The following is a 23386-nucleotide window of genomic DNA, read 5'->3' as shown; positions in this document are numbered from 1 at the left end:
CTCAGCGGGAAGCCTGCTTCTCCCTCTCCCACTCCCCCTGCTTGTGTTCCTGCTCTCGCTATCTCTGTCTCTGTCAAATAAATAAATAAAATCTTAGGGAAAAAAAAGACACTTGGGTAATAAATTACCCACAGAAGAGGCCAGTGGACACAGGTCAGGTCACAAAAAACTTACGTTTTAATAAAATATTTCAAATGTAACTGTGCCTACTAAAGGACTCTATATTCTGAACTGAGCCCTCAGAGGCAAAATCAGTATTTCCCCTTTTGTTGAAGATGCACAGGAATCATGTTAAGTTATGTAACCTGCTTAAATTGCTCAGTTCTTTATAGAATCTGAAAGACAAGCTTGTAGTCATGCTGCAAGGAAATCTGTAAATTAAGCATTCACAAAATGACGTATTATTAGTTATTTATTAATAGGAAAATGTCCTTGACATATTAAGTATATAGGCATGGGGGGAAGCCATCCTCTTCCTCTTTAATGAATAACTGCTGCTCAACAGCCCTTTAAATATTCAGGATTCCAAGATTCTTTCCTTAGCCCTTCATCTGCACATTACAGGCTCTACTAGGCCATCTCATTACTTTTGTCATATTATACATATACCATGAAAACTCCAAACACCTGACAGTCATCCCAGACTTCTCTCTTTCACATCAGTTAACAAGAGCTAACAATTCAGTCTCTATATGACCAAAGTCAATTCTCCTCTTCAACAACCGCACTTGGTATCAACTATAGCAGTATCCTCCAAATAGATGCAAATCTAAGCTCTCAGTATCACAGAATAACAGGCAACTAATCTGGTCATATTATATTCTTGGTTAAAATCTCTCAATGGGAACAATGAGTGGTTGGGCTGAGGCTGTGATTCATGAGTACTAGTAATGAATGTCCTGTGCCATACATGTTCATCAAGATGTCTGCTTATAAAATGTGTCCTTGTCTGTATGTATAGTATACATCAAAGTTGTTTTAAAAAGTGGTGGTATTCCTCTGTGAATATACTAAAAACAGTTAAATTGTACACTGTAAACAGGCAAACTGTATGGTTTGTGAATTATATCTCAATACAGCTACAATTCAAAAAAATGAAAAATAGAAATAATTTTTAAAATTAAAAAATAAAGGGAACTTTCTACGGCTCTCCAGCCTATAGAGCCTACTGTACTTCTCAGCCACTTTCAAAAATGTTTTCCTATTCCTAGTGGCAAAAAAGAGTTTATTTGCCCTCCAGGAGTTTGGCAGCAAAGTTTTCAGAATCTGCCCCAAGAAACCAAAGTTTCTCTGAACATTTTGTTAGCCAAAATGTTCAAGAAAATTTCACATTTAATTTTTCCATATACTTGTGATTACTTAAAGAATGCTCTCCCCCAATGTTCAAGTAAAATGGACACACCAAAGAGGTGTGCAATGTTTAGTCTACAGCCTCATGTACCCATGGGTCCACTGCCAAGTACTCCAGTTTGAGAAACAAAAGCTTACAAGTGTCTCCCACACTTGGTGTCTGTCTTCCCCCAGCTTTATTTCCTGTTGTTACTTTCCCTATTCCCTCCTATAGTCCAGCTATACCATGTTAACTGTATCCTGTCCCCCATGTGCCAAACATTTTGCAGAGGCTTCTAAAGCTTTTCCCCCGTTTATATTATAAATCTTCACATCTACCTGCTCCTCAATTACAACTTGCTCTGCTGAGTGAAACTCTTCATCTTTGTGAAGTCGTCTCTGGGGATAACTGCCATCCCCCAAGAAGCTAAAGAAATCTTCCTTTGTGCCACACTATACAATACCTCTGTTATAGAAGACATCCCTCACAGTGCTATAATTTCATATAATATTAATGTCAATAATTCTTACAAAACTACGGACGCCAATCCTGGCTACATATCAGAATCATGTCAGAGGTGCTTTATAAAATACATGGATACCTAGGTCTCACCACCACCAATTATGCTGTAATTGGCTTGGGATGGAGTCCTGTCATATGTATATTTCAAAATCCCCCAAATAATCCACATGTGTAGCCAGGCTGAAAACTACCATACAAAACAATGATTTCGTTATTCATTTTTGTATTCTCAATGTTTACCATGATGCTGGAAATAAGCACGCACTCAATGCAGAAGGATTCAGACTTTTAATGTAATGAAAATTTAATCTGACTACATACAAGCTTTGCATATAATAAATCCACCCAAATTAACTGCATCTTCTATCCTTCCTTAAGAAAGCATTATTTCTTCCTGCAGTTATAAGCAATCGTATATTGTCTACATAGCCTTTAAGTATATCTTATTTATTGTCATATTTATCTTTTTAATCTAAGTGTGTATGACTACTAAAGGTTAAAAATATTCTTTGTGGGGGCGCCTGGGTGGCTCAGTCGTTAAGCGTCTGCCTTCGGCTCAGGTCATGATCCCAGGGTCCTGGGATCGAGCCCCGCATCGGGCTCCCTGCTCCGCGGGAAGCCTGCTTCTCCCTCTCCCACTCCCCCTGCTTGTGTTCCCTCTCTCGCTGTCTCTCTCTCTGTCAAATAAATAAATAAAATCTTTAAAAAAAAAAAAAAAAAAAAAAAATATTCTTTGTGTCATCTCTCAAGTTTCTCGGTTCTCTTCCCACTCTAAATTCTTTATTTCACTCTCATGTAAGAGAACAATTGTTACCAGTGTGCTGATATTCACTTAATATAGCTGGTCCAGGTATATTTAAATTTCATTACTATAATTAGTTTATAAAACCAATATGTTCCTGGGGCACCTGGGTGGCTCAGTCAGTTAAGTGTCTGACTTTTGATTTCAGCTCAGGTCATGATCGCAGGGTTGAGAGATCAAGCCCCACGTCGGGCTCCACACTGAGCATGGCGCCTGCTTGGGATTTTCTCTCTCCTTCTCCCTCTCCCCTCCTCCTCTTTCTCTCTCCCTCCCTCTCTTTTTATAAAAGATTTTATTTACTTATTTGAGAGAGAGAGAGAGAAAGCACAGGAGGGGGGAGGGTCAGAGGGAGAAGCAGACACTCCGCTGGGCAGGGAGCCTGATGCGGGACTTGATCCCGGGACTCCAGGATCATGATCTGAGCCGAAGGCAGATGCTTAACTGACTGAGCCACCCAGGCACCCCCTCCCTCTCTTAAAACCCAGTATATTCCTTACATTCAGAATTAAAATGTCTTACCTTTCCTTCTATTTCTGCCTTTGGCTTCTTTGTGTTCTTTAGGCTTCATCTTTTTTTCTTCTCCAGATTCTCCATCACTCACAGTGAGTTTGTGCCTCAAAAGCCTATGTCTGTATCTTGGCTTCTTAGATTCTTCAGAATCTGAATCTGATTCAGAATTGACTTGATTTTTTGCTTCTAAATGGAGAAAATGAATCAGTAAAGCCTTCAGACTTTTTTTTCCTTTAAAATGTTTTATAAAACTATTTTGTTTGTTGAAAATTATCAAGATTTAATGAAAAAGATCAGAGCTTGCACTTACTTTGATATCACTGGTAATACCAGGCAACCTCATACATCAGACTTGATCTATTACTATGATTAAATACTGATTAAATATCACCAATAGATTTTTTAAATCTAAATATCACTTGTAGATTTTTTAAAAGGTAAAAAATATTTTGCTTTAGAAATCATCTGTTTATTGGCAATAACTGACAAAACGTGCACAATTATTACCAGATACTCAAAAGGAGTAAAAGTAGTAGTAAAGTTTTAAATATCTTAATAAACTCCAAATACATATATTATGAAATTTCATGGTCAGATAGTCCTCAAAGACTGAACTGGTCAAACATTCAAGTTATGACATCCTACACTTCTCTTTGAAGCTCACCCTCATCTCCTGGGTTTTCTTCATTATGTTTTCCAGTTCTTTTTTTCCCTTCTTCTGGTTCATCATCTGAAGATCCATCCTCATCAGAGGAAAGATTGGCTTTAATTTCTTCTAAAAGCATCTTCTTGGCAATTCTTGAGTAAAAAGACAGTAAAAAAAACTATATATTTGGTGGTGAAGTGTAACAAATTTTAAAAAAACTTCTATCAAAATAGAAATAAATGTGCAAAAAGATTTTATACTGTCAATAAAAGACTACCAAAACCATGTTTTAACCTAAGCTACCAACCAAAACTTTTGAAAATGCTCTTAGCACTGATTTTTTTTCCAATTCTAAATACTTCTGCAATTTATTTCAAAATCTGAGGGACATTTCTACTATTTTGACCAATTGCAATTTCATGCTGCATAATCTTCCAATCCTATATTTGCTCTGCTGCCATCATCCAACAACTACAATATCAGATAGGCCCACATAATAAATCAACTTATTCAGACAAATGGCATTCCAAGACAAAACTCCACATGAGAAGACTATTCAAAGCAAAACATATTCTTAGAAAATCAAGGTTGAGGCACTTTCTTATCAAACAGTGCCTCAAACTAGTGAATAATATTTCTGGCACTTAAATTTCAATTTAATTCATAAATTCTGTAAATGAAATGAAAGCATATACCATATACTAAATATTGAAGCAATCAGAAATCCCTAATAATATTCAAACTAGGGCAGATAAGAGAAGGGACATGAGTGTTATTAATTATACACATGGTAAAAAAACACAAAATACCATAAATGAATCTTCACTTTCCAAAAAAGTAGACAGTGCAGTAGCCTCACTCATACCAAAATTTCTCAAGATGTTCCTCAAAGACCAATTTGTTAATGGAAAAATCAACTACTAAAAGCATGAGAAGATACTTCTTTAATGCCATCTTATGTTAAAATAAAATATAATCCTAATAAATTTCCATGTTTACGCTAAAGGAAAACATCTGAAAATGTAAAATAAAAGCAATCATGCAGCTTTTGTATAAGAGGAGGTGTTTTGCACCTGGAGTGTCTTTGTGATATAAATTTATAAATCACAGTAACAAAGGAATACCTTATAGAAAGGTTCAAAACGAAGGCAGCATGATTCTCAGTTTTCCATGAACTAATACTAACTCTTATGGGATAAACATCCACTCTGCAATCAAGATTAACTCTCTAGCTCAGTCAAAAACTTACAGGTGATTATGGAACTTCTGTTATTTTTGGATTTGAAACCCTTCTTTAGATTTCTTAACATACACTCACATTTCAATCAAGATTCACTCAATGGTAGAAGATGTTAATGCCTTGGTAATTTTATTTGAAAGGCAGACTGTTCAATACTAGTTTTATACAAAGATATATAGGCAAAGGCACCAAAACAGACTGAAGCAAAATAGGTGATCACTTCATAAATACTTATATTTAAGCCTTTTGGTGCTTCCTTCCCTAAACAGACAGATTAGAAATATTTAGACAACACAGAGAGTTACCAAGTGCTAAAGGAAACCACAGATGAGTTTGCTTTTTTGAGGGTTTTTTATCTGATTTGTGTTTCAATAAAGTGAAGATTAGATCACTCCAATTTAAATCCTACTGGAGTTGAGCTATAAAGTGTTGTTATTACATTTCTAGATCAGTGGTTTGCTGACTTGGATTGTACACAGTAAACTTTTTTAAGTGAAGAATAATATAGGATTATCAACTTCTCATTTTGCCAAGAATAAAAATTTAAAGCCAAAACTGTTTATTTTCACCATTTTATAAAATAGACTATTTCAACACACCCTCCACAAATTAGGAAACAGTTTCAGAATGAAGGGTGGTTCTTTAAATTTAATAAAAGCATCTGCCTAGAAAAACTCTCTAAAATCATCTTTAATACACACTACATTTGTCATTTCCCATGGACAAGGAGAAACTTTCTTGAACCAATTTGGGTAAAACCACTGTTTTGGAATGTGTGTGTGTGTGTTTGTGTGTGTGTGTATACACACACACACATAAATGTAAAGTGTTGAATAATAGATTGCAAATAGAAAAACATAGTTCACTTGCAGTTACAAGATCTTATATAACCATTTAGGTAGTACAATAATAACCAATAAAAATACAAGTACTAATTTAGTTACACTAAAGGTTACTTCAATCACCTGATTTCAGTTTGTATTTACAAGTTCAAAAAAAGTCTAAAATTCTATGTTATCTGTAAAGACTTGGTTAATTTTAAGAAACCATAAAATTTGTCTTCTTTCAAACTCTAGACTCCTAAGAATATGTCTACTAAATGGAAGGTCAAAATATGTAAACCTACCTAATTCATACTCAAGTTCTAGACTGTCATGAAAAAACTGAGAAATATGATACACATGAGAAAATAAGATACAATTTTATATCAACTGTGAAATTACATAATAAATCATGGAAAATTATACGAGATCCATACACTGAAAAATTACATGATTTATCAATCAACAACCTTCATTAAGAACATAATATATAGAACAATCACAATCACTTTAGAAGTAGGAAAAAAATTACAAAATTCAGAGAATGGTCATTTTTCTCCAAACTGAAAAGTTACATACAGAGTGATGGAGATTCCCTTAGCTTTACCTCCCTAAGATGGTTTAGATTTACCCTCTAACACCTTTTGACCAATGGAAAACCTAATGTATAGCCATGTATATTAAGCCCTAAAAAGAATAAAGTTAAATCATTTTGCATGACTGATGGCTCAAGTCCACTATGTCAAAGACACACTGTATCATAAACCTAGCCTACCACATAACCTACACCTCAAAGTTAGAACTTAATTTCAAGGACCTAAGGGCTGAGGGTGACCTTCAACCTGAGTAGTCAGCAAACATGTTGAGGTGAGATGTGTCCCATCTACAAAGCCTGCTGTGAGATGCTTTAAGGGAAACTCCACTACCTTAACTCTTGAGTCACGGGCCACAGAGACTTCAAGGACATCATCACTCGAGAACCAGCTGAGGCTGGCAAAGCATCATTTTGGAGGCCTCGGCTGGACCCGTGCTGGTATGCATGTGATGGATGTATAGTCATGATCCCTAGTTGATTTCTGTTTGCTCTGAAGTTTCCTTTCTTGAGGCTTTCCAGGACGTTTCTGAGAAAATCATCCAGGCAACAAGGTACTGCCCCCCTGGAATCTCAATGCTCAATATTACATCTTGGGGCAGGTGTAGCATCCAAAGCAGTCACGACTCTATCAGAAGCATTAGAGACACAGGCTGTGCCACTCTGTGGCAGAAAACCTGGGCAGAGCTGGAAGTAATGGAGCCACTCCTCCATTTTCCTGAAAGGGAGGGAAGGGAGAGGGGGAGAAAGCAAAACAATATGGGAGGAAGGGTAAAAACCCACAAAAAAACAATGATCGGAAATGGTGCATGAGAGAATAATAGAACCCCAAAACCCAAACAAGCTAAGGCTTCTAAAGCACATAATACCAAGATAATGTCTTATTACCCCTTACACCTTCATCTACTAAAAGGAAGCAAAAATAAAATAAGGAATCAGCCCAACAATACAAAGACAAACACCCAAGCAGGAAAAAGAGAGAGAGAGAGAGGGAGAGGGGGAGGGAGAGGGAGAGAGAGAGAGAGAGAGAGAAAGCCAAGAAAGCCTTTAGTTATTCTGATCCTATCTAGAAAGGAAATGCATAATGTTCCTTGTGTAAGCACTCAAACAGGGAAAGAAAGTAAACTACCTCTTGCTGGTACATAAATCAATAATTCAAAACATTAAATTTCTAAAATAGGAGCAATCAAGAGAGGGATCTGTTGCACCATGGAGGTTTTAGAGAAACAGCCATTACAGAAGCAACACAAAATTTTACAGCTAGAAAAAGGGACCTTAGAGTCCCAATACTGTCATTTTACAGATGAGGAAACAGGCTTAGCAAGGGAAAATGTTGTGGCCAAAGAAACAAAGCTAGTTAGTGGCAAAGCGAGAAGTAGCACCTAAGATCCTGAATCCCAATATTCTCTAATTTTACTATGCCAGGGCTATAGTCTCTACTCATTCACTACTACTATGCTTATGAGTACTTGGTGAATCTACTATAGTCACATTCTTAAAGATAACTGTATTTTATTGATTTCCAAATATGCATTTAGAAATGAAAGAATTGAAGCTTCAATTTTTAAAAATTTTTTTAAGAAGTTACATCTTTAGTCCAGTATGCTCCATCTCTAAAATGTACTTGACAGGCCATCTCAGATATATCCCTATAATCTACTGTTTTATCTTTTAGGAGGTTCTGAAAACAGGTTTGAAGAAAATTGCTAAATAAAAAATACAATTTTAGAAGGCCAAAAACTATGGTGCATCCATGCACAAAGATGACAAATTTTTTTTAAAATTGCTTACATTTTGTGTACAATACTACAATAGAATTAGTTTAAACAGAGAATTCTTTTTCTTTTAAACAGAGAATCCGGAATAATATTATAGGTTTAAATGCATACCCTTTAGAGACACAAAACAAGTATCTATGTATATGCTAGGCTAAAATATCATACCATATTCAAAATGTTGATATGTAAAACAACTCAAATGACTACAGCCAAAGAATATTAAAAACTTTTTGTGGAAACAAGATGGTGAACCCATATTCTTCTAATAAAGTGTGAGGCATTAACAAATGTTATATACTTCAGGGTTAGGAATAAAAACAAATATTTCAAACTGGTTGACGGACACTAAGGAGGGCATGTGAGGTAATGAGCACTGGGTATTTATTATATAAGACTGAAGAATCACAGGCCTGTACCTCTGAAACCAATAATACATTATATGTTAACTAAATGAATTTAAATTAAAAAAATGTTTTAAAAAAACCTAAAATATTTCATAGAATTACTATTTAATTCCTCATCTTCAAAATCTGTATCAGTATTTTTTTAACTCAGTTCAAAAGTAGTATTCTTGATATGAACCTTCTATAAAAAATGACTAAGGCATAATGATCTGTACCCAAAAATGGTGGAGTTTATGAGATAATGATGATGTTAAGTGAATAATCAAAAAGCTAAACAATGGTTTGAAACACTTGTTAGTCATATGTCCTACAATGTTTGCAGTTAGTGAAAAACAGCACTGTTTTCTTTTTAGTGAGGGTACCAGGAAAATTAGTATCAAGTAACTTTTTTAAAAAAATCTTAGAAGTAGAAATAAGGCTGTATGAAATACCCACAGTTTATTAACAATTTATATATAAGCTATAATGTTTGAATAAACTCAAATTACAAAATGTGCATTCCCTGATTTTATACAAAATCCAAAGCAGTTTTAGAGGAAATTTTAACAAGAAAAATTTTATTAACATTGATATAAATTTAGAAAATTTGATCATATTAAAGAACTAGTTTAATATTTTCTTATACTTGAAAGGTAAAAACAGGATTGACTCATTTTTATTTATAAACTTCAAGGCTAAAGACAAAGGAGACATATATTAAGTCAGAAAAATGAATCATTTTTTGCTAACATTAGAAAATACAAACTCCCGTTGCGGGGGTGGGGGGGCTATTTTCCATTCTCTAAAAGTCCCAATATCACCAAAGAACAGAGAACAGGAAAGGAAGGCTAGATACAATGTTTAAACCTTAAGCAGAGAGATCACCACTACTGATCATATTTATTTCCTTGCTGAAAATTCTAGCAAAAGAAAGAGATCTTATGGCAACTGCAACCAGTTTAGTTATCTACAAATGGATCCTATATACAGACTAGACACCTATATATACTTAAATGACTTACAATACTTACCTGCACTATAAAAACAAAGTAAACTGAAAAAGAGTTACCTTAAAATTGCCAGGAATTAAAAACCCTTGCTCAAAGATAAAAACAAGTAAAATACTTCAGGTTTTTCAAAACAATAAAGGAGAACCAAAGCAATTTTGGTAACCAAACAGGACCACCATGGAAAAAAAAAAAAAAACATTTCACAGAGAAAAAATTATTCCAGATTTAGCAAATTCGTATAAAGAATAAAGACAGGTGTAGAAGATGAACATTCTGAAAACTGCTTAAAATGGAAACCAAATGAAAAGTCTTGCTGAAGGGACTTGAGATATACTCAACCCATTAAACATTGCTGAAATCAGGTAAACAATCATTAAATATCTTCATTAGCATGAACAACATTGAGGAACAATTAATTACTTCTGAAAATATGCTGAATTAATAGTACAGAACCTTCATCAACAGAATACCCCCACCAAGCTAGTAGGGAAAAAACAATCATTTGTATGTTTACCAGTTGAAAAGTAAAGTATTACCAAATAACAAAATAATTGGAAATTTTTAAGGCTACAGTGTAGTCCTACTATAATTAAGTAGAACTTCTATTAACAATGGGCAATTCCTTTAAGCAATCTCCACATCAAATTTTGCTTCTATGTAATAAGTATTTAGCCCCACTGAGAAAGAAATTATGAGAAAACTATGGAGTATTATTAGACCCAATTAAGCATTCTTCAAATATAAGGTAAATATTTGCATGTGTGTTCCAGGGGAGGGTATCCATATAAAAAAATCTCAGCTTTTAGTCAAAATTGGAATAAAGAAAGAATACTTAGAAAAAATCTATAAATAAAGAACATACTGAAAAGAATTCTTTTTCGGAGAGAATGGACTCCTCACTGATTTAGTAATGCAACCTCTAAAGACAAGCCTGGTTTAATGATCCTCAACACTAACACTGTTAAACTTGAACAAACTAACATCTTACCACTCAGGCTAATTCACAGTGTAGGTATTCAAATATAGGATATTAGAAAATGTTTGGTCAAAATATCCCTTTTACAGAATCATACTGTATTTTCAATGCCAGATAACTGTAGAAATGCAACCATAATAAAAAAATTACATAAATAAATATTTTTTCAATCAAAGAACCAATTTAAAACACAATAGGTATCTGAAAGGCAACATTAACATAATGGCAAATTCAAACAGCTGACTTTAAAATTACATGTGTAATTTAAATAACCTGACAAACTATTTCATATTATTCTCCCTTTCAAAAAGTACATTAAGTCTAAGCTAGAAAATTCTAAGTAAATTCCCAATTATACAAAATTCAAACTATAAAGTTAGTCTATTAACATTTTTTTCTAAAAAGTTCAACCAAAAAAAGTTAAACTGTCAACCTATATTTTTTCATTATTAAATAAATGCAATTAAACAGAAATTAATTTACAAGTTAGACCACTCTATCTCACAATAGCATACATTTACTTTCAAATATGAATGATGCTACATAACACTATGCTAAAATACCAAATTTATATATTCACACATACTAAAATATTTAGGACATAGCTAAGTTTTTTAAATGACCTCAAAAACTATTATAGCTTTAAAAACAGAAAAGACAGAAACAGTAGTGAAATCCACTGTAAAACTTTCCCATAAATATATATAAGTACATATGTTTAGGGAATTATAAAGTATTTACTTCCTCAATATCAGAAATATCAAAACTTCTTTGGCTACAAACTACCCTCCATACCTTGATTTTAACAAATTCTTTCAACTTCCATGAAAAGATGCATTATAATTAAAATTAAATGCTTGAACAAGAAAAAAGTTTTATAGAAATTTATTGCATCCAAATACTTAAGCATTGGCATTAATACACTATTTACCTCTCCATAAACGTCAACACTGAAAATGTATTAACAACATTGCTAAAAAGTTAAAGCATAAGAAATGTATACACAATTTATACACAATTACACAATTGTGTACAAATTTACACAGAATTACAATATGCTATGTACTAAAATACAACCTACTCAAAAATGTGAAATTGGTAAATATAACTCCAAGACTTAATCATGATCCGCAAATAAATTTTTAAAAGTTGCTTAGTGCATATTCAAATATGCTCAAATACATTATCTATGCTAAAATAGTTCCAGAAGGTATTTGTATGCCCATCATGGGTATTAGATACCTCTTTGGTATGTTGAAAATGAAACAAGTTATTAATGATATATTTTATAAAGGCACATTGAAATAAGTATAAAGAAAAACATGTTCAAGATAAAATTCTTCTCAAAAGTACTGAACAGGGTTGTATTTTGTAATCACAAATACAAGATGGAATTAAATAGACTTTCCAATAAAATACTTGCCAGTTACAGAGAGATATAATCAAGCAACTTAAAAGATGAAAATGATATTCATATTTTGACAAGTTCTAACGCAAATATAAAATTATCATACCTCAATGACACTCTCATTTGGTGGCTAAATATGAGATTAAGGTTCATCACGTATATAGTTAAATTAGAATATAGCATGTATTAAACATTATTAGCCTTTTAATAACATTTGAGTCCTCATGGTTTACAGGAAAACAAATTAGTAGTCTAAATAAATAGAGGAATTAAAGCATTTTAAAAGAGATTTTTTTAAATGCTTTCATAATCGTGCTATGATCATGTACTATAAAAATTGCTGATGAATAAAATGTATGCCTTTACCAATCCATTCTGGACCCCACCCCATCTCATAAAATAATGGATACATATATTTCTTAATAAAAAAACGTAAGTAGGTAAGCAGCATCTGAATCATTGTGCCCATGATTAATCTCTATTTAAAAGTACAAAATAAAATTGTTCATTTACCTTAATAAAAACATTCTCCTATTAGAAGAATGCTGATATTAGAAACAGAAAACCCTATCAGCATCAACAAGATATAGAAAACAGAGCTAGAATAACAGCCGGCCCACAGCATTTACTAACTCAAAGTTAATTTCCCACAAAATTATGACACAAAAATTACATGCATATTTTCATGTTTTCTTAATATTGTAACTTACTAGTAGGAATAAATGGATGGTTAATATAGTGTTCTTTAGTAAAACCATCAAGTCTATCATTGATAATCGGGTGTTGGAATTAATTAGGGAAAATTTCATCCAACCCTTTCATTTTAGGAATTAGAAAATTTTGGCAGAGTAGTTAAGTCACTTGCGCACAATCACACAGCTAAAGAAGTTTTACAACTAGAAACCAGATATTCTTATCCCCATTATTCTAAAATTCCACCTACTACACCACACGATCTTGTTGAAGATTATGAGTGTGGGATATACTATATTTCAGGAAGGGTTTAAAAGATAGGTAAAAAAAAAAAAAAATTAGGGTTATATTCTTTAATACATTTTCATTATTCTTCATTGTTAGGATATGGGTGTGTCTTTGTATTTTTTTCTTCTCCCAGCCATCCCTTAGGTTAAGTGAATCTGTAAAGGCTACACTGTTTACTTCTAACCTACTGTTTAAGTCTTATTAAAGTTAATACTATCATACTATCTATTTTATTTGAAAAATGGTTAAAATCCAAATCAGTCTGGACACCTTGTAAATTGATACTTATTTTGAAAAGAATTTCTTAATCTTACATATCAGAGCAATCTCCTTTTCTTCACTTTGAATGCGTCTTAATAAATAGGACCACCATATTAGATGGCAATTAAAAACAATAATCAGATATTGAGGAGAGAGATGTCTGTTGTCACCAATTTATTGAGATATGATTTATCTTCATCAATAAAATAATCTGAAATTAAAATATTCTCAAAAAATTATCACAGTTTACATGGGAACGTAAAATTGACAGTGCTGTATTTATAACACACCCTATGCTAGGTGTGTTAATATTTATATTTACTTTCTCTTAAGGTTTCTGAGTTTTAGCCCATTTTCTGGCCTTTCTTTCAAACTTGCAGGAAGACTGTGAGCGAGTCTTTCTAAGGCAGGCACTCCTGGTTTTTACAACCGGCTTGCGGTTCCGTTGCTGCTGTTTGTGCCCACGCCTAGGGTGTGTTATAATCTTTTTTAAGTCCTTACAGATGGAATCATACCTATTCTCAGGATCATTGTCGTCATCATCATCATCCACTGTGACAGGCACTGATTTAGATAAGGCTTCATCTCCTTGAGGGGAAAAAAGTGTACTTAAAATTAGCTTTAAATTATCTATATAAGTAAAATCATGTAAAATAAAACTGAAAGCCAAAAACATCAAAACAATTAGTGGGTTCTAAACTGTACTCTGGATCCAAAACATGAGTAAAAAAAATTTATAGGGAAAGCACAATGGGGAATTTATGAAGTGCCAGCAGTAAAACAATAGTTGGATTTTATATATTTCAAAGTTCCTTCCCAGAACACAACAGTTTTAAAGCTAATCCTTCCTAGTAACAAGTCTTTATCAATTTGGCATCACAGTACCAAAACTTTCTTGCTGAAATAAGCTTTGTAGTGATCCATTTTAAGTTTAAAGTTAATAGATGTCTAATTTATTCTGTTTTAAATTGAAGAATAGCAAAATTGCTATTAATATTTTGGTAGTAGCAAGTAAAATAATACTTAAATCTGTACTGTAGTCATGATCAGAATTACCAAGAGATATATTCAAGTATAGTAAAACTGATTTCCTTATAAAAAGCTACACTGCTATCCTTTGATTAAAAATCTAAAGAGGTTAGGATTTGTGCACTTCACTGTATGTAAATTTTACCTCAAAAACAAACTTATATATTAACCTCTAATTAATACTATATAGGCTGAAGTAATTAGGGAGTAGTATGCTGATGTTTAGCATTTATTTTGAAATGCAAAGATTTCAAGGGCATTACATTGAGTGAAGAAAGCCAATCTCTAAAGGTTACACACTTCATGATTCCACCCCAAAATAACAAAATTAGAGATGAAAATGAAATTAACACTTGCCAGGGGTTAAGAATGGGGATAAGCAAGGGGATGTGTATAAGGGGTAGCACAAGGGACCCTTGTGGTAATGGAATAATAGTTCAGTATCTTGGTTGTAGTAGTGGTTATACAAAGCTACACATGTGATAACAATTGCATAGAACTATACTTACATATACATACACTCACAAATCAGTGCATGAAAAACTAGTGAAACTGCAATAAATCTTCAGTTTCCTGGTTTTGATATTGTATTATAGTTATACAAGATGTCACCACTGGGGGAAACTGAATTAAGGGTATTGTTCAAGACCTCCCTGTATGTTTTTTTTTTTTTTTTTTTTGCAATATCCTGTGAATTTATAATTAATTCAAAATGAACAATTAAAAAGGGAAAAAAATTAGGTACATTGATGGATAAATAGAAGGATATATAAACAGGTATGTGATAAAGCAAACACAGTACAATGTTAATGACAGAAACTTTCCTGTATATTTAAAACTGCTTTGAGGGCACCTGGGTTGCTCAATCAGTTAAGTGTCTGACTCGATTTCGGCTCAGGTCATGATCTCAGAGTCATGAGATCAGGCTCTGTGCTGAGCACGGAACCTCCTTGAGATTCTCTCTCTTCTCCCTCCCCCTCCCCCAGCTCAAGCACTCTCTCGTTCTCTAAATAAATGAATCTTAAAAAAAATAAAATAAAATTGCTTTATAATAAAATATAGGGAGAAAATGAAGGAAAAAATTTCATAAAGAACACAGACAACTATAGGTTCAGGATAGAAATATGCTAAATACAGAAAGGCAAAAATAAATCTTAGAATATCCTACCAAACTCACAATAAATACCTCCAGCAGACCAATCTTCAAATGAAATATTACTAGAATACTACTGTCATTCCTCTACTACACTTTCCAAAATCTGACACATCCTTCCAAGTTGAGTTCAAATGTTACCTGTTCTTCTAAGTCTTCCTCTAATATTTAGATTAAATGGCCCACTTGCTATTTATTACGCAGCCCCATTTTAGTTTTATATGTTTCTTCTGGTATTTTTTTAAATAATGACTTATCTATGTCTATCTTGTTCACTGGACTGCAATCTCCTAGGACCACGTTCTTCATTTTAGTTGCTCATGCCATTCCCAAGTCCAAATTTTTCTAGTAAACTATTGTACCTCATAATAGGATACCCAACTATGGCTGAATAAACTGGAATTATCTAAATATATGGGAGCAGGGGAGCCTTTTTAAAAGTTCAAAAATAATGTTCCCTTAATTAAGTTGGACACATTAAGAAAATATACTATGTTTATATATGCATACAAATTATTAAGGAATGCCACTTATCGGGACGCCTGGGTGACTCAGTCAGTTAAGCGTCTGCCTTCGGCTCAGGTCATGATTGCAGGGTCCTGGGATCGAGTCCCGCGTCAGGCTCCCTTGCTCAGCTAGGAGCCTGTTTCTCCCTCTGCCTGCCACCCCCACTGCTTGTGTGCTCTCTCTCTGACAAATAAATAAAATCTTCAAAAAAATAAAAGGAATGCCACTTATCATTGGCTCACACCCAAACTTATCTTGAAACAGTACTTTTTATAGTGCTTATTTTCAACACCCTTCATAATCTTTTCTGCTTAAGCATTTTTACAAAGGCCAATTTTTAGATGTGTTAATTCCCAAGCAAAATTATCTTCTTTTTTTCATCTAAAGTAATCAGTTCCAAGAAATATCCAGGGTAAAGAAAATCCAAACAACATGGCTTATTCCACCAAATAGTTGAGAGACTGGTATCTGCAGAAAAGCTCAATTCTCAAGGCTTCTGTGGATACATACATGAAAAAAGGATCACCTCCTAATCAGCACGATGATCCTTCAGAACAAAGTTATATGGAACACAATGATCAAAATGGAACACAGTGATCTAGACCAGTGCTCAGGTAAGGAATTATTGGGAAATGCACCCTACAAATATTTGCCATACGTTGCCATCTCTTCTTAAGATCTAATGAATACATATTACACTATGTATTAATAATACCAAACATGAGAGGTATATCATACAAACCTCTCATATGTGTCAAATCAAGTTAGATTTTGGGAAATGAAAATCAGCAATTGAAATCAAACATGTTGATTTCACTAGGGAAGCTGTTTAATCATGGAAACCAGTTTTCCAAAGTTTAATTCAATAGCCTACAATTTGCCAATGAGAATACTCCACGTAACTACTCACGATTTATTATTCTTATACTCTAATCCTTAATAAGAGTTTTCCCAACTAACCTGATAACAAAACACTGAATACAAACAATCTCTTACACTACCATACAGTTGAGCCTTGAACAACACGGCTTTGAACTGCACAGCTCCACTTATACATGGATTTTTTTTTTTACACTATAATTACTTTCTCTTCCTTATGATTTTCTTGTTATTTCCTTTTCTCTAGCTTATACTTTACTGTAAGAATATAGTAGATAGTATATAAAATATACAAAATACATGTTAATCAACTATTTATGTCATTTGTAAGGCTTGCAGTCAAGAGTAGGCTATTAAGAATTAAGTATTTGAGGGGCGCCTGGGTGGCTCAGGCATTAAGCGTCTGTCTCTGGCTCAGGTCATGATCCCAGGGTCCTGGGATGGAGTCCCGCATCAGGCTCCCTGCTCAGCGGGAAGCCTGCTTCTCCCTCTCCCACTCCCCCACTGCTTGTGTTCCCTCTCTCGCTGTCTCTGTCAAATAAATAAATAAAATCTTTAAAAAAAAAAAAAGAATTAAGTATTTGAGAAGTCAAAAGCTAAACATGGGTTTTTGACTGAACAGGGGGTGAACATCCTTACCCCCTGCATTCTTCAAAGGTCAACCGAAATTCTGAAATCAAGGCTCTCAAAACTAAGTTTTACAAGCTGTTGCCAAAGTTCATTTGGCTGCAAAACCTAATCTAAACTGTTTATTCCATTAAGTATGAATGTTCACACGTTTTGTGCAGAAATACTAATTTGTTTAATTATGGGAGTGTTGTCTCACATGTGATTGGGGCTATTACATAATATATGCTAACTAATCGATACTATCTTTCTAAAAGTCAAAAAGTTGGAAATTCTGAAACACTGAGGCCAACAATTTTGCGGACAGTAGTTAAAAGTCATACACGCATCTGATACAGCAATGCATTAAACTGAATATGCCATGAAAATCACACTTCGTTTTCAAAACAACTCATCAGATAAGCACTCCATACAAGGAATGTGAAGTTTTATTAAAAAGCAATATTCGGGGATGCCTGGGTGACTCAGTTGGTTAAGTGTCTGCCTTCAGCTCAGGTCATGATCCCAGGATCCTGGGATGGAGCTCTGTGTCCGGCTCCCTGCTCAGCAGGCAGTCTGCTTCTCTTTTTCCCTCTGCCCCCCCCACCGATTCTCTCTCTCTCAAATAAAATCTTTTAAAAAAATAAAAAAATAAAAATAAATAAAAATCTTAAAAAACAATTCAAGTTAATTGCACAAAACCTAATTGGGATAAATGGAAACTCCTAACCTAAGGACTGAAAGGAAAAATTTAAACATTCTGCCTGTGCTGGGAACACATTTATACCTAAAATCTCCTTTATAAAAATTTAAAAATAAAGTTCAGGTGGATTTCTGGTGAAGATGGCAGAGCAGGAGGATCCCAGGCTCACCTCATCCTATGGTCACATCTACATAACAGCCACATTGGCGCAAATAAAAAAGAAAATGACCTGAAGACGGGCAAAACTGACTTTCCACAGCTAAATGTAGAGACGAGGCCACAACAAAGAGGGTAGAAAGGCCTAGATGCAGTGTGAGCCAAAGTGACCTGTGGATCTGTCAGAAGAAAGGAAGGATGCCACGGGCACATACAGGGAAAAAGAGCAGACCCTAAGCTATGCACCCCAGGCATGGTAGACCCACACACCAGGAAGACAAATCTCAGTAACATTTGGCTCTGAAAACCAGAGGGGCCTAACTTCCCAAGAACTTACAACTTGTGGGGCTTCACACATTACATTTTAAAAATCAGCAGGCTCAACTCTGGAAGAACCAGGGAACAATAGGAAATTGAGTCCCCATCCTTAAGAGACAACACAACAAACAACCCCACTGAGATACAGCATACAAACAGCAGTCTGAAAAGGGCCTGGGGTATATGAGAAGGTGGTTTCTTTATTAACCTCAGAGCATGTGCTGGAAGGGCAGAGATCATTGGGAGACTTCTGCAAGACCAAAAAGCTGGCAGGTGTCATTTCCCTCCCCATTCCTGCAGGAACCAGCACAGCACCAACACTCTCCACATACCTTGCTAAAACCATGTCCCACCCCACTATGTCTTCTGTAATCTTGCCCCCTCCACACCAGCCTGGACTCTGGAAAGTTTTCTCAGGTGGCTGCAAGATACCTTCCACAAGTGGCATTGACCTTGCTGGCACCACACATACCCAGCCCCCACGTTCTTCTACAGACAGCTCCCACCAACATACCCTTGGCAGAAGACCATCCAAAGAAGTGACACAAATCTGGCAGTGTGCTTACAGCCCCAAGAGTGGCCAGCACCACTCCAAAATGACTCTGCCCTGGAGCAGAGGGGACAATAAGCATACACATGAGTCCACATGTGGCCTCAGCAGCAGGTTGAGGGCAGACATCCAGTCTAATGGCAGGCTCAGGCTACCAACAAAAACTTCTCAGGAAACAACATGGGGAGAACACCCCGCAGTTCCAAGCTACCGCATTTCTGATAAATGGCTGGTGTGACTCAACTCAAGCCCAAGGCAAGCACCAGACTGACCCATAACAACACAGGGACCAAACCCTGCCCACAAGAGGCAAACAGAGCCATTGCAGATGACTGGAATGAAGGCAAATGAGGCTCAGCCATAAAATTAGGGTACAACAACACACACAGGAGACATTCTGAAGTGTCAGGTTCTGGTGAACAAGGGACACGGCACTATAGGGCACTACAGGACCTGTTCTTCATAAGACCACTACTTACAAAAGCACGTGGCTAACATGTAGAAAAAGACACAGAGAATTGGACAAAATGAGGAGAAAAAGGAATATGTCCCAAATGAAAGAACATGACAAAATCACAACAAGAGAGCTAAACAAAACAGAGATAAGTAATATGCCTAAGGGAGAATTTAAAGTAATGGTCATAAAGATACTCACTGGAATCGAGAAGAGTGGAGAACCTCACTGAGATACTCAACAAAGAGGTAGAAAACATAAACAAGAACCAATCAGAGATGAAGGACTCAATAACTAACATTGAATATACACTAGAGGGAATAAAGAGTAGAATAGAGGAAGTAGAAGAATGGACCAGTGACCTACAAGACAGAGTAATGGAAAGCAATCAAGGTGAACAGAAGGGAGAAAGAAAATAATAAAAAATGAAAATAGACTTAGGGAACTCAGTAACACAATCATGCATGGTAACAGGCACATTATAAGGACCCCAGAAAGACATGAGAAAGAAAAAGGGGCAGAAAATTTACTTGAAGAAATAACAGCTTAAAACTTCCCAAATCTGGGGAGGGAAACATACATCCAGATTCAGGAGGCACAAAGAGCCCCCAATAAAATCAACCCAAGAAGGTCCACACCAAGACACATAATAATTAAAATAGGAAAATGTAGTGATAAAGAGGGAATTTTAAAAGGAACAGGAAAAAGGAAAACAGATACATGCAAGGGAAACTCCATAAAGATAGGAGCAGATTTTTCAGAAGAAACTTTGCAGGCCAGAAGAGACTGGCATGATATATTCAAAGTGCTGAAGGAAAACAAAACTGCAACCAAGGATACTCTCTCCACCAAGACAATCATTCAGAATAGAAAGAAAGAGTTTCCCAAACAAATAAAGTTAAAGGAATTCGTCACAACTAAACCAGCCATACAAGAAATATTAAAGGGGGGATGCCTGGGTGGCTCAGTCGGTTAAGCGGCTGCCTTTGGCTCAGGTCATGATCCCAGGGTCCTGGGATCGAGCCCCGCCCCGCATCCCTGCTCGGCGGAGAGCCTGCTTCTCCCTATCCCTCTGTCTGCCACTCTGCCTACTTGTGCTATCTCTGTTAAATAAATAAATTAAAATCTTAAAAAAAAAAAGAAATATTAAAGGGGATTCTCTGAGTGGAAAGGTAAGACCATAATTAGGAGTAAAGAAAAGTAGGTAGCACTAAAGCAATAAAATTAAGTATATCAATAAAAATCAGTTAAGGGATTCACAAAATAAAAGGAAATAAAGTAGGACACCATATATCTAAAACATGGGGGAGAGGGGCAAAAATTTAGTACATTCAAACTTAAGCAACCATTAACTTAATATAGACTGCTACATGCAGAAGATGTTTTATATAAAACTAATGACAACCACAAATCAAAAACAACTGATAATGCAAAAAAGTAAAGAGAAAGGAATGCAAGCGTATCACTAATAAAGCCAGCAATGAGAGAAGAGAGCAAGAGAAGAAAGGAACAGAGAAAAACTACAAAAACAAACATAAAACAAGTAGCAAAATGGCAATACATGCCTACCAATAATTACTCTGAATGTAAATGGACTAAATGATCCAATCAAAAAACATGGAGTGAGTGAACAGATAAGAAAGCAAAACCAATCTATATGAACAACAAGAAACTCACTTCTGACATAAAGACATAAAGTGAAGGGATTGAAAAACATGTATCATGCAAATAGATGTAAAAAGAAAGACAGGTAGCAATACATGTAACGGAAAAAAAACAGACTTTAAAAAGACTGTAACAAGAGACAAAGAAGGATACCATATAACCATAAAGAGTACAACCTAAAAAGAAGGTATAACAACCATAAATGTTTACGAACCCAACACTGGAGCACCCAAAAACATAAAACAGCTAATAACAAACAAAGTAATCAACAGTAACATAATAATAGCAGAGGACTTTTAACTCCCCGCTTACATCATTCAAACAGAAATCAACATGAAAACAGTAGCTTTGAAGGACATATTGGACCAGATGGATCTAACAGATATATTCAGAACATTCCATCCTAAAAAAGAACATAATTCTTCACATGTGCACACGGAATATTCTCCAGACTAGACCACACGTGAGGTCACGAAACAAACTTTAACAAATTCAAGAAGATCAAAGTCATACCATGCATCTTTTCCAACCACAATGCTATGAAACTAGTAATCAACCACAAGAAAAAATCTGGAAGGACACAAATACGTGGAGGTTAAATACACACTACTAAACAATGAATGTGTCAATCAAGATATCAAAGAGATAATCAAAAAATGCAAAGAGACAAATGAAAACGAAACACAATGCTCCAAAATCTTTGGCATGCAGCAAAAGCTACTCTAAGAGGGAAATTTATAACACTACAGGCCTACCTTAAGAAGAAAAAACCCACAAACAACATAACCTTACACCTAAACGAGCTACAAAAAGAAGAACAACTGAAACCCAAAACCTGTGGGAGAAAAAAATAATAAAGTTCAGAGCATAAATAAACAAAATACAAACTAAAAACAAAAACAAAAACAAAAAAACAATGGATCAATGAAACCAGAAACTGGTTCTTTGAAAAGATCAACAAAACTGATAAACCTTCATCCAGACACATCAAAAAAATGAGAGAGGACTCAAACAAAATCAAAAATGAAAGAGGAGAAATAACAATGGACACCATAGAAATAAAAAGGGTTGTAAGAGAAGATTATGAAAAATTATATGCTAACAAATTGAACAAAACAGAACAAATGGATAAATTTCTAGAAACATTTAACCTCCCAAAACTCCATCGCAAAGAAATTTAACATTTGAACAGGTTGACTGCCAACAGTGAAATTAAATCAGTAATCAAAAAACTCCTGAACCACATGCCTTCACAGGTGAATTCTACTAAATATTTTAAGAAGTTAATACCTAATTCTTCTCAAATTATTCAAAAAAATGGAAGACAAATGAAAGCTTCCAAATTCATTCTACGAGGCATTTCCCTGATACAAAACCCAGATAAAGACATCCCTAAAAAAGAGAACTACAGGCCAGTATCTCTGAAAAACATAGATGCAAAAATTCTCCATAAAATACTAGCAAACAGAATCCAACAATACATTTAAAAAAATCATTCACAGGTGCCTGGGTGGCTCAGTCGTTAAGCGTCTGCCTTCGGCTCAGGTCATGATCGCAGGGTCCTGGGATTGAGCCCCACATCAGGCTCCCTGCTCCACAGGAAGCCTGCTTCTCCCTCTCCCACTCCCCCTGCTTGTGTTCCCTCTCTCACTGTGTCTCTCTCTGTCAAATAAATAAAATCTTTAAAAAAAAAATCATTCACATGATCAGGTAGGATTTATTCCTGGGCTGCAAGGGTGGTTCAATATCTGCAAATCAACCAATGTGATACCTCATAACAATAAGAGAAAGGATAACAAACATATGATCATTTCAATAGATGTAAAAAAAAGCATGTGACAAAGTATAAAATCCATTCATGATCAAAACTCTCAAAGTAGGTTTAGAAGGAACATACCACAACACGATAACGGCCATTTACGAAAAACGCAGAGCTAACGTCATACTCCATGTTCACCATGGAGTTCACTGAGAGCTTTTCCCCTAACATCAGAAATAAGACAAGGATGTCCACTCAAACCACTTTTATTCAACATAGTACTGGAAGTCCTAACCACAGCCATCAGAAAACAAAAACAAAAGGCATCCAAATTGGTAAGGAAGAAC

At 35.0% G+C, this 23386-nt stretch overlaps 1 protein-coding gene across 7 annotated transcripts in view; it reads right to left on the bottom strand.

Annotated features, from left to right (window-relative positions):
- Nucleotides 1-23386, bottom strand: part of ATRX (ATRX chromatin remodeler) — a 305789-nt gene that overhangs the window by 181316 nt on the left and 101087 nt on the right. For all 7 annotated transcript variants that reach the window (XM_032387887.1, XM_032387888.1, XM_032387891.1 and 4 more), the window contains 3 exons: nt 13776-13848; nt 3829-3962; nt 3174-3350 (listed from right to left, as the gene is read on the bottom strand). In XM_032387887.1, coding sequence (XP_032243778.1) covers nt 3174-3350; nt 3829-3962; nt 13776-13848 — 384 coding nt within the window. The remainder of the gene's footprint in view (nt 1-3173; nt 3351-3828; nt 3963-13775; nt 13849-23386) is intronic.

Source organism: Phoca vitulina, unplaced genomic scaffold (assembly GCF_004348235.1).
Source record: "Phoca vitulina isolate PV1807 unplaced genomic scaffold, GSC_HSeal_1.0 scaffold51, whole genome shotgun sequence".
In the NCBI taxonomy this organism is placed as follows: domain Eukaryota; kingdom Metazoa; phylum Chordata; class Mammalia; order Carnivora; family Phocidae; genus Phoca; species Phoca vitulina.
Note: the sequence above shows the minus strand (reverse complement) of the source record. Positions and strands in the feature narration are given on the sequence as shown.